A 15,504-nucleotide genomic window follows, 5' to 3' on the forward strand; every position below is an offset into this window, starting at 1 on the left:
CATGATACCACGCTTTGTGGGTTCGAGCCCTGCAATGGACTCTGTGCTGACAGCTCAGAGCCTGAAGCTTGCTTCAGATTCTGTGTCTCCCTCTCTCTCTGCCCCCCGCCCCCCGCACTCTGTCTCCCAAAATAAACATTAAAAAAAATTATTTAAAAAAAACACTCTAACAAATCTAGAATATATAAAGAACTCCTACATATCAATAAAAAAATCAACATCCTAATAGAAAAATGGGGGAAACAATGAATCAATTCACAGAAAATAAATTTAAAAAGAGCCAATAAGCATATAAAACAAACTGAAACACCATTTCTTTTGCTACCAGATTTGCAAAAAATTACGAAGACTGATGATATCCACAGCTGGTAAGGCTGTGGGGAAACATGTATGTCTCATACACTGCTCATATACTGGCCCTTTTGAAGGGGAAATTTGGCACTATTAACATTTATTTTATACATACCTTCCAATCCAGCAGGTCTAGCTACCCTATAGAAATGTTAGCTGGCACATGCACACCAAGAGTTATTTACATGCATTTTCAATGCAGCATTGTTAGTCAAACTAAAAAATCAGAAACAACCTAAATGTTAATCAGAAGGCAATGGTTAAACAGATGGTGGCACATCTATGCTATAGGCTACTATGCAACAGGTAGATCTCAATGTTATTGATCAAGTAGATAGATCTCCATGTACTGATATTGAAAGATATCCAAGCAAGTTGTAGAACCATGTATACTACACAAAACCCTATCTATTTATGTCCACATGTGGTTGTAAGTACAAGAAAATGAAAGGTATACATCAACTAATAGCACAGGTTACCTTCAAGTAACCTTCCTCAGAGGAGGAAGAGTCAAAGGGCTCTTTTGCTTTCTCAGTCTTGTTTGAATTTTGATCAATAAGAATTTAAAAAAACCAACATTAAAACCCACATTAAAGTCAACTGCACTATATAAAAAGTGCTTTATATATTGTAGTACTTAATAAATCTTAACTTAGAAAAAGATCTTCTCTTAAATGTAAAAAGCCCGCTGAAAGGTAATTATATACCTGTGCAAGGGATGAACCAAACAGAGAAGTGGAAGTGATGGAGGTAAAACAGGCAAGAAGGGAAAAAAGAATTACCAGCAAAGGAGGTTAGACAATTTTAAAAATGGATGATAGCTAATTATAATGGCTACCATTTTTTGAGGGTCTTCCATGAGAAAGACAATGTGCCAGGTGCTCTGGACAAACACCATCTCTAATTCTTGAATCAACCTGTAGGTATTTCCATTTTACAGATTAAGAAAACATGGCTCAAAGAAGGCAAGCATCAGGCTTAAGGCAAGGTCTTTGCTCACTACTGTCCCAGGTTATCCTGGATTGGGACTGGGTTTGAGATTGGGACTGGGTTTGAGACTGGGACTAGGGGGAGCGCTTCTGGCCTGGACCCTTACTATACTCTGCATCCTTGAAGCATGCTCCCAAGCTGTCCTGTTCATCCAGACTGGCATTCTCTTCCTCCTCCTCGCTCTCGGTTCTCCAGTATGCTGGACGCTTGATGGGCCGCTTCCCTGGGGTGCGCTGGGAAGCAGGACTGCTAGACACTGTGCCCAGCCCACTGCTGGAGCTCCCACTGCTTCGGTCCTGGCCCCCAGTCCACCAGGCCTGCAGGCTGGAGGTAGCTGGTGAGGACGATGAGGACTGCAGGTTGGCCATGCACAGCATGCCCTGGATGGCCTCCTGAGTGCTGGGAGAGGCAGGGGCCTCGCTGCAAGGGACAGAGGAGAAATGCTGAGGGAGTTTCTGTAGTTGTCAGAGGAAAACAGTCATCAGAACAGTCAGGGAGAAGGGACAATAGTGGGGCTTAGGGTGGGAAGAAGGAGAGAACCATTCCAGATGAGAAACCAGAAATCAAGCCAATGGATCAAGATAGTATATCAGAGACTGTCTTCACATCAAGGCCAGTCCTTCTTGCCTCAAGTCTTTCCACAGACAGCAGGAAGGTGGCAAAAAGAGGGGTGCACCTCCCACACTGTTCACCCATGCTGAATTCTTTCATTTTTTAAACAAGGCCCAGAAAAGGCCCAGTTTTCCTTCCATGCCTCTTCCAGTCCCTCTTCCAAGTCCCAAAAAACCCAAAATTGATCCCTTTTGAAGTCTATATATACATCCACTTTCTGTCAGATCTTAAGTTCCCCAGGACAGATTTCATGTCTGTTTTAGTCTCTCAGCCTGAATGCCTTTGCTAATTCTTTGTCCCTTTAAATATCTTGATAAATATCTGCTGATTGGCTGATCTAGTCTTTTGGGTGGGGGTGGGAGGGTGTGGCATCTGATCACCTGGAAAGGGGAGATCAAAGACAGTACTCACGTGAGGGCAGCATAGTCAGGTCCCCCCACCTGCCTGCTGGCCTTGAGCAGATCAAGAATTCCACCAGCACCACTCCCATTCCCAAGCTTGCCTTCGACCCCTTCTACCATGTCCTCATCTGTTGTATAGTCCTCCTGTTGGGAAAAGAGGATATCACCTCAGCTGCTGAGGGTTGGTCTAGTTAGGCCCCAATACAGTGTTGACATTTTCACTCCGGATACTAGTATCTTCTAAGCACCAAGTATTTTAATCTTCACAGCATCTTGGTGAGGTAGGTATTATAACTCCCATTTTACAGATAAGGAAGCTAAGGCTCAGTAAATAATTTGTGTAATGTCATAATCAGATATTCCATATCAGATACTCTTTCTGCTACATTGCAGTGCCTTTTCTTCTACCCGGCATTAAAGGATTTTTTTAATGTTTGTTTGTTTGGAAACACAGAAAGTGTGAGTGGGGGAGGGGCAGAGAGAAATGGAGAGGAAGAAATCCCAAGCAGGCTCCATGCTGTCGGTGCAGAGCCTGACGTAGGGCTCTATCTCACAAACGGTGAGATCATGACCTGAGCCAAAATCAAGAGTTGGAAGCCTAACCGACTGAGCCAGCTAGGCATTCCACTGCATTAAAGGATTTTTAAAACATGTCAACTAAATTATGATCTCCCAGTTATATGCTTAGCTGTACTTAGCACACAATCTTTCACTTAATAAGTATTTTAGGAATTGAATGCATAAGATATCTTTTTACCTCCGACTAGAATGACAATCTGTGTCTTCAGTCTCTGTAACCAGAATGGCAGAAGACTAGACACAGAGCAGGCTCCTACCTCAATGTCAAACTCAACTTCTCCTGGTTCCCGAACTCGGTTGGGGTCAGAGCAAGGCTTTGCACGGGGCAACTTTCGAGGAAATTCTAGAAAATAATGAAATGCATTTATCATGAAGCTAAGATAAGCATCTGAGCCAAACACCCAGGAGGAAAAGTAAGACTATAATTTTCCTAAAAGTAATGACCACAGAAAACTAATTGAGGGAGGTTTGGACTGGTTTATATATAAATCTCTAGAGCAGAGAATACATGGAGGCCTAAAGAGCTTGTAAATCAGAATGTCAAAAAGCTCAGGCCTAAGGCCTCTGGTCTATCAAGGGTACCAGAAACAAATGTGAAATGGGCAGGGAAGGAACAAGAAAGAATAGGTACACACTTGGTCTTATTATCAAGGTTGCCTTCTCCTTTCCCAATCTCTCGTCAATTTGCAGTTCATCATCTGAATCCAAGTCAAATTCATCCTCCATCACCTGTTCCACCACCAGCCTAGCCTTATCTGCTTTCTTTGTGAGCTTGGCTCGCCGAGACTTAGATAAGCTCTTTACCCTCTTGGCACTAAAAAGGAAGAAAAGGAGAGCATAAAAAGTCACATTCAATATTCTTAAGAAGGCAAGCCCCACCCCCCAAATTGGTCTACAGATTCAATGCAATCTCTATCAAAATCCAGCTAATTTCTTTTGCATAAATTAATAAGCTGATACTAAAATGTATATAGGCATACAAAGGAATTAACATGGGCAAATGAATTTTGAAAAAGAACAAAGTTGGAGGACTTTTACTACTTGGTTTCAAAATTTACTATAAAACAACAATAATCAAGGTAGTGTGATATGAGCATAAGGACAGACATATACAACAGTGGAACAGAGCTGTGAGTCTAAAACTAACCCTTAAATTTATGGTCAGTTGCATTCTGCCAAAGGTGCCAAGGCAATTCAGTGGGAGAAGGGATGGTCTTTTCAACAAATGGTGCTAAGATAACTGGGTATCACATGCAAATAAATGAATGTGGATTCTTACCTCACATCATATACAAAAATTAACTCAAAATGGATCCTGGAGATAAATGTAAAGCTAAAACTATAAAACTTCTAGAAATAAATACAGGAAAATATCTTTATGACCTGGGATTAGGTAAAAACCAACACATTTGTGCTTCAAAAGATACCATTAAGAAAGTGAAAAGATAAGCCATAGACTGGGAGGAAATATTTACAAGTCATTTATTTGGGAAAGGATTTGTATCCAGAATATTTAAATAACTTTTAGAACTCAATAATAAGACAAGCAAGCCAATTTAATAACGAGCAAAAGATCTGAATAGACATTTCTCTAAAGATGATATACAAATGCCCAATAATCACACAAAAAGATGCTTAGTATCAGTAGTTATTGGGAAAATACAAATCAAAACCACAATGAGATACCACTTAATATCCATTAGAATGGCTATAATAAAAAAGACAGACAATAACAATGTTAGCCAGTATACTTCTGGTGGGAACATAAAGTAGTACACACACTTCAGAATAAATTTTGGCAGTTTCTTAAAGAGTTAAATATAACATTACCATATGACCAAAAATTTTACTAAGTGAGAAATGAAAACATATGCCCATACAAAAACTTGTACGCAAATGCTCATCACACCATTATTCATAATAGTCAAAAAGTGGAATCACTCCAAATGACTGTCAGCTAGTTAATGGATAAACAAAATATGGTATATCCATACAATGGTATACTATTCAGCAGTAGAAAGGAACCAATTAATGATACATACTACATCATGGATGAACCTCAAAAACAAGTGAAAGAAGCCAGACATAGAAGACCACATATTATATTTTTCCATTTATATGAAATGTCTAGAAAAGATAAATCTACAGAGACAGAAAGTAGATTAGTGGTTGCTTGGGCTTGGAGAAGAGAACCAAAGGACTAAGTATGAGTGAGCATGAGGCATCTTTTTGGGGTGATAGAAATGTTCTAAAATTGGACTGTGGTGATAGTTGCACATTCTTTAAATTTACTAAAAGTCATTTAATTGTATACTTAAAGCAGGTATGGTATATAAATTATACCTCAAAAAAAGCTATTAAAAATACATAAAGGGGCACCTGGGTGGCTCAGTCAGTTGAGCATAGGACTTGATTTCGACTCAGGTTGTGATCTCATGCTTTGTGAGTTCAAGCCGCACACTGGGGTCTGTGCTGATGGTGCAGACCCTGCTTGGGATGCTCTCTCTCCCTCTCTCTCTGCCCCTCCCCTGCTTACACTTGCGCTCTGTCTCTCTCAAAACAAACAAACTTTATATGTATATATACACATACTTCCTATATACATATATGTATCTATGTATATATATATATATATACTTCCTATATGTGTGTATATATAGATGTATGCATATATATGTATGTATATATATATACATACGAAATGGAAAAAATTAAAAATTTAAAAATGGTTTAAATAATCCTGTTACATATGGTAAACAATATTAACCAGTAAAAACTGTTGAAATAAACCGTATAGTTAAAAAGAAACCAGTTTTTGGTAAATCAGTATACTTGATACATTCAGCAGCCATTTGGTGAACTGGCTTTCTTTCAGTAAATTGGCTGACATTAAATTGACCTGTTTCCTACCCCACAGGGTTTTAGGAGGATTAAATGAGCTACATGAAGAGCCCAACACAAGGCAAGTGCCCAATGGTAGTTAATCTTATAATTAAGTTCTCTGGGCCCCAGTTTCCATATTAATAAAATGGGGATAACAACACTTCAAGGTTGTTGTGAGGACTAAATAATGTACTAAACAGCTAAGATAAAATCTGACGCAAAGCAGAAGCTCAATAAATGGCAGCTATTTATACCCTGGATCTTTTATTAACTTTTAATTGTGAAAAATGTGTAACATATACAAAAATATAAAAGTATAAAAAAACTCTCATGTACCTTTCATTCAGCTAAGTTTCAGCAATTATCAATAACTAGTCTTGTTTCGTCTATACCTCGGATTATTCTGGAGAAAAGCCCAGCCATAATATCATATTGTCTGTAAATTATTTCTGTACCTTGTCTCTTTAGGTTGACTTAACATCAGTCTCTGGCAGCTGCAGGAGGTGACAGAAGCAACATAAAAAAAAGACTGGTGGGGAAGGGGAAAATGTCTCATTGTATTCTCAACAGCCATTATAGGTTGGATCCTTAGGATTCTCAATTTTCTACTCCCCAGGAGATCGACCATGGACAAAGACAATGCTCAACAGTCTACTACTATTTAGTAACTAAATTCTCAAACCCCAAGAACAGCTCTGCTGCTTTCAGAATCTGCCCTGCTCTCACATTCCCTTTTCACTGATTTCTCAGCTAAGTGGGATCTGAAGGCCTTTTCCTACAAAAAGGCTATGAAGGTATCCTTGATGCTTGTATTCCTCTGCTGTTCATACTTTACTTGGCTCTTGACTCTTCCTGTCTGGTGTTCTGAGTGTCCAGATGATCACTCTTCCGGTCTTCCTCTGCCTCTGCCTCCCTATGTGTTTCAGGGTTTCTGACGATCTACTTAGCTTCTGGCTATACCCACACCATCATCCCTATCACCACCACCATCACCTTTAATCTTCATCATTTTATTTATAAGAGCTACCATTTATTAAGCATTTACTATGTGCCAGGCCCTGTGATAGGCACTTTACATACATAATCTCATTTAGTCCTCCAACAACCTGAGGGGAAGCTTTATCTATAGAAGAGATATAATGAGGACACTAAGGTGCAGGGTTAATTAACTTGTTAAAATCACACAGTGAATTTGTGTCAGAGCTGGGATTCAAACTTGGACCTGCCTGATTCCCAAGCCCATGCTTTTTGCTGTGAATGCTTTTATTTTATTCTTTTAGAAAATGCTCTGTTAAAAATTATTTTAGGAGAAGTAATACATGCTCATTGTACACAATTCAAATGCTACTGAAGTAAAAATTTCCTCTCCTGGCTCCCTTCTCCTACTTTCCAGAGAGAACTACTATTACAAGTTTGATGTGACAAGTATAAAATATACGATGAATATACTTATTTGCATGAATGTGTAGAATTATCTCTAGAAGAAAATCATTGACACTGGTTGTCCACGGGGAAGGGAACTGGGGAACAGGGAGGGGCAGGAACAAAATTTTTCACTAAGTATTCTTCTGTACTTTTTCAATTTTAAACTGCATAAATTAAATTTTAAACCTCTTCAAAAAAAGTTAAATTAAAAATGAAGGAAGGGGCACTGGGTGATTCAGTCGGTTGAGCATCCGACTTCAGCTCAGGTAATGATCTCATGGTTTGTAAGTTCAAGCCCCACATTGGGCTTGTTTGTGTCAGCACGGAGCCCACTTCAGATCCTCTGTCCTCCTCTCAAAAATAAACAAACACTTAATAAAAATAAAGAAATATGTATGCCACTTTTCTACACAAGCATATACACACGCACACACACGTGTACACACACACCATTTTTAAAAATTAAAACTATTACTATATATTATTTTGTAACCTGATTTTTTCACTTAAGAATATATCTTGGACATTTTCCCATGTCAATAGATATTTAACTCTTTTTTAATTCAATTATTTTTAATAGCTACATGCTATTCCACTCTATAGATGTGCCATAATTCATTTAACCAATGCTTACTGATGAACATGCTCCTAATTACTATTACAAACAATGATGCAGTGAACACTGAACATTTCTCTTTATGTACCTGTGCAAATATTTCTGCAAAATTCCTAAAAATCTAATCGCAAAAGGTATATAAAAAAACGAATGTTCTTAACCAGTATGCTATACTTCCTTATTCCTGCCAGTGGTTCTGACCCACTGACTTGCTGAAATTTTTAGAACTTGTATACAAGATTTTTCTCAAACTGCCAATTAGATTCCAGGCCTCTCCCCTAACACAACCATAGTTCTCTGAACTAAGCAATGATATCTGATAATATCTGGGTCCTTCCCCAAGTACAGTAAGCCCCCCCCCACCCATGTTCCAGCCCCAGGTCCTAATTCCATGCCTTGTCTCAGTAACATGTTGCCACTGACAGCCCCAATATCTCTGTGTTCCTTCTTCCCACCTCACCTGCCATTAGACATCAACAGGGCCAGCGGGCCCTCATTCCCATCAAGGTCCAAGTCTGGCGAGTCATCATCTGAGTCATTCAGGCAGGTACCAGTGATGTTGAACTGTAGAAGGAGAAGGCTCAGTTGTCACCTGTCTGGGACTCCCATGTGAATCACGATGACCAGTTCCTTCCGGTTTCACTGGTTGAGTTCACTGTTAAAATCACCTGAACCAAGGCCTTCTGCTACACTATCTCCCACCCCCACCCCAAATGATTCCAGGAACAGGAGGTTGACAATGCATGGCTACCCCAGGGGAAACCTATCAATCTTGTAAACCGTGTTCTCTAAAAAGAGGGGAGAGGATCTTCACATGCCCATGGAGAGCACCACAATCTTGAAGCAAGGTAGAGCCCCAGAGAAGGGCTTTTCTTAAGGACCTGTTCAAGACTCCAACATGACACTCATATACCATGCATGTTCTTAAATGTCATTCCCAACCAGCATTTCAAGATTCAGCTCAAGTGTCATTTTTTGGGAGAAGAGCTCCTGATCATAGCTTATGCCCACATAAAATCATCCACCCCTCTGTGTCTCGGGGTCCCCCACACACCCTTGATTATGGCATCCACAATACCTCATTGCACTCATTCGTTTTTATGCCTGCCGTTCTCACTAGCCTGTCAGCCTCTTGAAGGTTACATTCACAGCACCTATCACAGTGCCCAGCACAGACAAGGTCTCAATAAATGCCTATTATATGAGTGGGACTGGTAGCCAAACACCAGGGGCCGTAAGGGAGGTGGGAAGAGAGGACAATCCTTTTGATACCCTGCTCTTCCAAGGGACCCAAAAGGGCTGGGCTGAACCCATGGGCCAGCACCCACCTTTGCTTTCTGGGAAGAGCCTGTCTTCAGTGCCTGATGATTGTATGTATCCATGAGATTATAGCTCAATTGGCCAGCAGGCCCCAAGGCTGAGCTCTCCTTTCCCTTTCGCTCTGCCTTCTTGAAGAGTTCCTTGGGCTTCAGGCCTTTCTTCTTTGAACCACTTTTGGAGGGCAGTGACAGCCTGGACATGGATACTGAAGTGGAATGGACTGGCCTGGTTAAGGGAATGGAGCCAGCTGGGAAGATCCTCTGCAGCCCAAAGATATTGCTCGTCTTCCCAACGTTCTGTTGGAAGATATCCTACAAGAGTGTTAGTACACGAGGGGGTTAGAGCTTACTCAAGAGTTCTCTCTATGCTAAGAGCAGAGGACTGTTCATGGCACTGGCACTATTGCCATGGAAGTGGCTTACAGATGCTCCACATCTAGATGCACACCCTAGTTTTTTTCACAAAGTGTCATCAAGAATTTACGGGGTGGCAGATCTTTACCCAGCCATTGACAAGTGAGGAGAAGACGAGCAGAGAAAAAGCCCAGCACTACTGTCAAAATTGGAGAGAAAAGACTCCAAATGCAGCTGGCATGAGACAGAAAATACTTGAGTACTAAACTATGGTTCCAACTCTAAGGACTGCAGGATTTGAGAGGAGAGAGGTTCTAGTCCTGATTCTGCTACTAGCTAGCTCTATGACCACAGGTAAGTGATCTGAACACTCTGAGGCTGTTTGCTTGGCTGTAAAATTAAAGGATCAGACTGGAAAGGTGGTTTTAAAAGATGATCTGTGGCTCCTCTGAACTTCTTGGGAGGAGCCCTGAAGACTGGAAGTAGGTAGAAGGCAAACAAGAGGAACATGTGTAATTCTAAGCCTCTTGTTTTTATCTTATTCACTGCAGCTATGCTTTGATTCAGCTTCCATGTAGGATCTCATTTGAAAAAAAAAGGTTCCACTGTCTTAAAACATTTGAAAGCCAATGGACCAGACATGATCCATCTCTAAGTCTTTTCCTAACAAGCCCAAAATTTTGTATATACAAAATTGGTTTAAGTGCAAAGAGCTGGAGAAAAGGTAGGCCTTGTAACTAAACTCTGAAGGACTGTGACAGATGGGAATGCAGGAAAATGGGGTAGGAGGTGGACAATGTAAGCTATGGTGTAGGCAGTGAAACATGCTGTAAGCGGTGAGGCTAGAAAGCCCAACTTCCCAGTAGCTCATGCTGACCACCCTTTAGCATGGATTTGAGTGCCTATATCCTGAGTGCTAAATGGAAAGTTGACAGCTTCTGAGCTAAAGGAAAGTTTAAACTTCCCTAAGTCCAATTCTCCTCTGGTGCCTCTGCTACTTCACCAGCCCACACTGAGTTCTCTCTTTGCTGCAAAGTCTATTAATAACAATGGCTCACATTTATTGAGTACTTACTCTGCCAGGCACTGTGCGAGGGGCTCTACATACATTAGCTCTTAATCCTAACAAAACTCTGAAAAGGTGGTGTTATTCTCCCTTTACAGATAAGGATACTAAGGCTCTGAAAGGCTTGCAAGTGACAGAGCAGGAACCAGAACCCAAGTTTCTCTGAGTCTCTTACCATCTACACCTTACTGCCTTGTGGTATAAGCACCTGTTGAAACATGGCTTTGTAATCATGTTTAACATGGAAGAGCTGTCATTTTGTAGAATGCAGAGACTGAGTCAAAATATTAGTAACAACAACTACTACTATGAACTCTACCACCCACTACTACTGTGACCCATCATCAGAACTTATTGAATACCTATTATGTGCCAAGTACTGTACTTAGTGCTCAACATATATTACCTTACGTAACCCTTTTAACAAACTTCTGAGTAGGTATAATTATCCCCACTTTAGAAACAAGGAAACTGAGGCTCAGGCAGTAAACTTCACCCAGAGTCCTCTACAGGATTCCAAGTTCTTTGTGGGAAGACACTGAATTACTTACGTATTCTAAGCACCTAGCCTAATGTGAGAGACACTCAAGGCACATAATAATTATTTAAATGAATGAATAAACAGAATCTTTGGTGGGGTTTTTCCAACCCTTCCCCTGAGCTCTCAAGCCAACTGAAGAAGCCTGACCTGCCACTTGAGCCTTGAGCCCTTCCCAAACGCCTCCCCTGCTCCCCTGCTTCTTACTTCCACCAGGCGGATCTCCCTAGCCAGATCTTTAATGAGCTGTACGGTCCGTACTGTCTCCGGAATCTCATCCTCGTGGTCTGGCAGAGCCTGTCAAACAAAAGGCATAAGGAATAGACCCACACGTAAACGGACAACTGATTTTTGACAAAGGTACCAAGGTAATTCAATGGATAAGGGTAGTTACTCTAACAAATGGTACTGGACCAACTGGATACCCATATGCAAAAAAAAGAACCTCAATCCTCATCTTGCACCACACACTCACACACAGGCACACAAACCCAAATTGGATCACAGACTGAAATGTAACATCTAAAACTATAACCCCTTTAGAAGAAAACAGAGGAGAAAATCTTTGTGACCTTGGGTTAAACGAAGATTTCTGAGGACACAAAAAGCATGAACCATAAAAGAAAAACAACTGATAAACTGGACTTCATAAAAAATAAAATCTTCTCTTCCAAAACCACTGTTAAGACAAACCAGAGACTGTGAGGCAGTATTTGCAAAACCTGTACCTGATAAAGGGCAGTGTCAAGACGTGTGAGGAACTCAGTGGTGGGCTTGGGCCATAGCCCTCAAAAAGTCCAGAATCCCTGGGGAGAACATGGCCTCTTCACTTGTGAGGACAGAGCTCAGTGCTGAGCAGCTACAGGCCCATGGCTAGCTCAACAGCAACCAAGGCTAAGACCTTTTGGTTGTCTCTCTTTTAATTTGTTTGTAATCTTTTTGAATCCTCAAGATTTACATCTTTATGTAGACAGATCTCCCAAGTTTCTCTCTTGTGATTTCTTCTACCAGTTTTCACTTCACTTCTGTATCCAGAGGACTGATAAAAACTCCTCAGCATTACCTTCTTACTTCCCATGGTTTGAATCTTCTTTTTTCCTTGACTCTTTTAATCCATCTGGAATTTATTTTGGTGGCTGGGCAGGGGTGGGGTCCAAGAACCCATGTGATCCAGCTGGATAAATTTAATAGCTCCCTCCACCCAGCCCAAGGGCTCTGGAAAGGTCAGGGAGTGAGTACCTCCCATGGAAGTCATCTTCACTTCACAAAAGACTTATTCCATAAGAATGGGCTCCTCTCTGTAGGATCTGTGTCCTACTCTCCTCCAGCTCCCTTTGGCTGTGCTATTTGGGGCCAACCTGGCTCAGGGCCCGAGTGCTTAAGACTCTTCCCGCCCTCCCTCCCTTTTGTTATTCCTGGGACAGAGTCACTCCAAAGTTCACCTCATGGAGGCGGGGAGGGGAAGGTCTGAAATGAAACCCAAGGCAGCCACACCTGAGGGATGTGGAGAAACAGAACAGTAGGCTAAGGCCCAGGTGTAGGTGAGTCCAGGGACGAAGAGAAGGCCCAAGACATGAAGTCCAAGGATATCTGAGGGGAAGGTTGGCAACAGGAAATGGAGACATTGTACAAGTTAAGCCTATAATGGCTGAAGATCTCCATATGCAGGGGGAAAAGTCTATACAGAATATCAAAAGCATGAGAACAATATTGATATTTCTTTTTTTGTATTTCTTAAAATTGCTTTTTTAAGTCAACATTTGGAGTAAGTAATCCATTTACAGAGTTCAAAAATCAAATAATATAAAGAGATATACTGAAAAGTCTCAACATACATTTGTCCATGCCATCAGTCCCATTAGCCCGCACCCACAGGTAACCACTTTTCTTCTACATCCCTCCAGATTGTGTCTTCAGGCAAATACAAGCACATATAAATGTAATTCTTGTCCCCCCTCCCCACTTTTAACACATAAAGAAGCACATTATATATACATGATTCTACATCTTTACTTGACAAATTCTGGAGATCTTTCCAGATCAGTACAGAGAAAACTTCCTTATTCTCTTTTATAGCTGTTTAGCATTCAATTGGATAGATGGACATTGGTGTATTTCTACAAAGCCATTTTGGCAGTATGCAGTAAGAGCCTTACGTTTTTTTCATATACTTTGAGCCAAAAATTGCTCTTCTTGGAATCTATCCTGAAGCAAAAATCAAGAGATGAGGGAAAAAGGCTGATGCAAACAGATAGTCACTGCATGATTTTTCAATAACTACCCCCCAAATAAAGCAACAATAAACAAGCAGTTAGGTAAGGATGGTATATCCCTGCAAAAGAATATCATGTAACTATTAAATGTTCGTGGAGAACTTTGAGGACACAGGAAATTAACATAAGCTAACAAATTCAGATACAAAATTGTATGTATAGTGATAGCAATCATGTTTCTTAAATGTATATAAAAAAGACCAGAAGGAAATACACCCACAGATTAATGTTAATTCCCTCTGAGTGCTAAAATTACAGGTGATGTTTTTCCTTCCTTACACTCTTCTGTATTTTTTCTAATTCTCTAGAGTAAGCCTGTATCACTTTTTATAATCAGAAAGAAAGGTTTAAAAATGTAATCCAAAAAGTCCTAACCCAGTCCTCCATTCTAACCCCAGAAGGCCACAAGCCTCCCTGGTCTCATCCACCACCCCAAAGCATCTACCCAAAGCCAGTCTCTGTGGAGGCCACAACTATAAAGGAGGTAGAGAAATAAGTATATTTACTTCTTTCTTTGTCCAGGCTCTAAAGGCCAAGTTCAGAGCTTTGCCACCATGGACCAGGTAGGATGCTGGGTGCCTCCTATTCTCTCGCAAACCTAAAGGGCGAAGGAGGAAGGCAGAGGGTCAATAAAGCCATGTGGGGAAGCAAAGGAACTGTTTCTTTTTTCAGGCAATCAGAGAAAATACTTAGGGTTCTAGGCATGACTCCAGATCTCAGTTCTTACAATAGTGTTCATTTAATGAGTACCTGCTACATGCTGGGCATTTAACATCTACTATCTCATTTAATCTTTATACCCACCTACTACCCAAGCATCATTATCTTCACTTTACTATCCAGGAAACTGAGGCTCAGAAAAGCAAAGAGACTTAACGAAGGGCACATACCTAGTAACTGCCAAAGCTAAGACTGAAGCCATGTATATCTGAATCTGAGGCCTATGTTCCTTCTACCACACTGGAAGTGTGCTCTGCCTCTTGGGTTTCAAAATGCAAACACTCAGGAAAACCATGATTGCAACCTACACAGACATGAAGGGCCATTAATAAATGCCCTTATCCCTGAGTCACTCCAAGAGGAGATTATGACAAATAGCCAGCTTCAGGGTCAATACAGAATTTTCTACTGAACTGAGCTATTCAGAACAGGTAACAAGTGGCTAATCATTGAGCCTCTGATTGAACACTTAAGTGCACTCTGTCTAGGTGGCAGATTAAGGGCCTGAAGTAGTAGGTAGAAGACTGTATTCATTGGCCTTTGAGATTCTTTGTAAATCTAAAATACTGATTGCTCATGGCCAAGTTACCTTGAAGAATCTCAGGTCTGAGCAAGGTTGCTGCTCCATTTCAAAGCAGAAAAGAAGAAACCCAGCAGTTTGGCTTCCCACCTGGGCTGATACCAACACAATGATGCCAGCATGGTCAGGACTGGCCTTGTCCTCATCTCATGGGAAGCACATTCAGGAAACTCTGAGACTGTCCAGTTTGAGTTTCTTACTTTAATTAGCAGGGGATAGGGATAATTTCACTGTAATTCAATTTTCTCAGCCACCTTTGCTAAATAAAGTTAAAATACATGCTCTACCATACATTATACTTAATTAAAAAAAAGTCAATCTCAAAAGATCACACACTATATGATTCCATCTTTACAGCATTCTTGACAAAATTATAGAGATGGGAAACATATCAGCGGTTTCCAGAAAGTATGGATAGTGCAAGGGGAAAGAATGGGTGAGACTATAAAGAAGTAACACTAGGAAGTTCTCTGTGGTGATGGAACGAACACACACACACACACACACACACACACACACACACACACACTTGGGGAAGCAGGGCAAAAGGGACAGCTAGGAAAGGGATCCATACCTCGAAAGATGTCCAGGATGTGCTTTCCCACGTACCAACAGATGGTCTCAAAGTTAGGAAACTTGAAGAGGTCTGCTGTGCTCAGCCGCTTCTCAATCTCATAGGCTCTAGAGGAAGCAGGCACAATAATAGCAATGATAACAAGGATCCTGTTTACTGAGTACCTACTGTGTATCAGGTATTGTTCTGAATGTTTTGTATCCATTATCTCTAATCCTCACAA

General features: G+C 40.9%; 1 protein-coding gene across 3 annotated transcripts in view; it reads right to left on the reverse strand.

Moving 5' to 3' along the window:
* Positions 1 to 15,504, reverse strand: part of PHF8 (PHD finger protein 8) — a 93,081-nt gene that overhangs the window by 31,866 nt on the left and 45,711 nt on the right. For 2 of the 3 annotated variants that reach the window (XM_007089430.3, XM_007089429.3), the window contains exons 10-18: positions 15,282 to 15,388; positions 13,914 to 14,005; positions 11,342 to 11,431; positions 9,186 to 9,488; positions 8,318 to 8,421; positions 3,569 to 3,747; positions 3,191 to 3,276; positions 2,365 to 2,498; positions 1,448 to 1,761 (exon numbers count right to left, since the gene is read on the reverse strand). In XM_007089430.3, the coding sequence (XP_007089492.1) occupies positions 1,448 to 1,761; positions 2,365 to 2,498; positions 3,191 to 3,276; positions 3,569 to 3,747; positions 8,318 to 8,421; positions 9,186 to 9,488; positions 11,342 to 11,431; positions 13,914 to 14,005; positions 15,282 to 15,388 (1,409 nt within the window). The remainder of the gene's footprint in view (positions 1 to 1,447; positions 1,762 to 2,364; positions 2,499 to 3,190; positions 3,277 to 3,568; positions 3,748 to 8,317; positions 8,422 to 9,185; positions 9,489 to 11,341; positions 11,432 to 13,913; positions 14,006 to 15,281; positions 15,389 to 15,504) is intronic. The other variant, XM_042973705.1, reaches the window with a different exon arrangement.

This window comes from Panthera tigris, chromosome X (genome assembly GCF_018350195.1).
Source record: "Panthera tigris isolate Pti1 chromosome X, P.tigris_Pti1_mat1.1, whole genome shotgun sequence".
NCBI classification, from domain to species: Eukaryota; Metazoa; Chordata; class Mammalia; order Carnivora; family Felidae; genus Panthera; species Panthera tigris.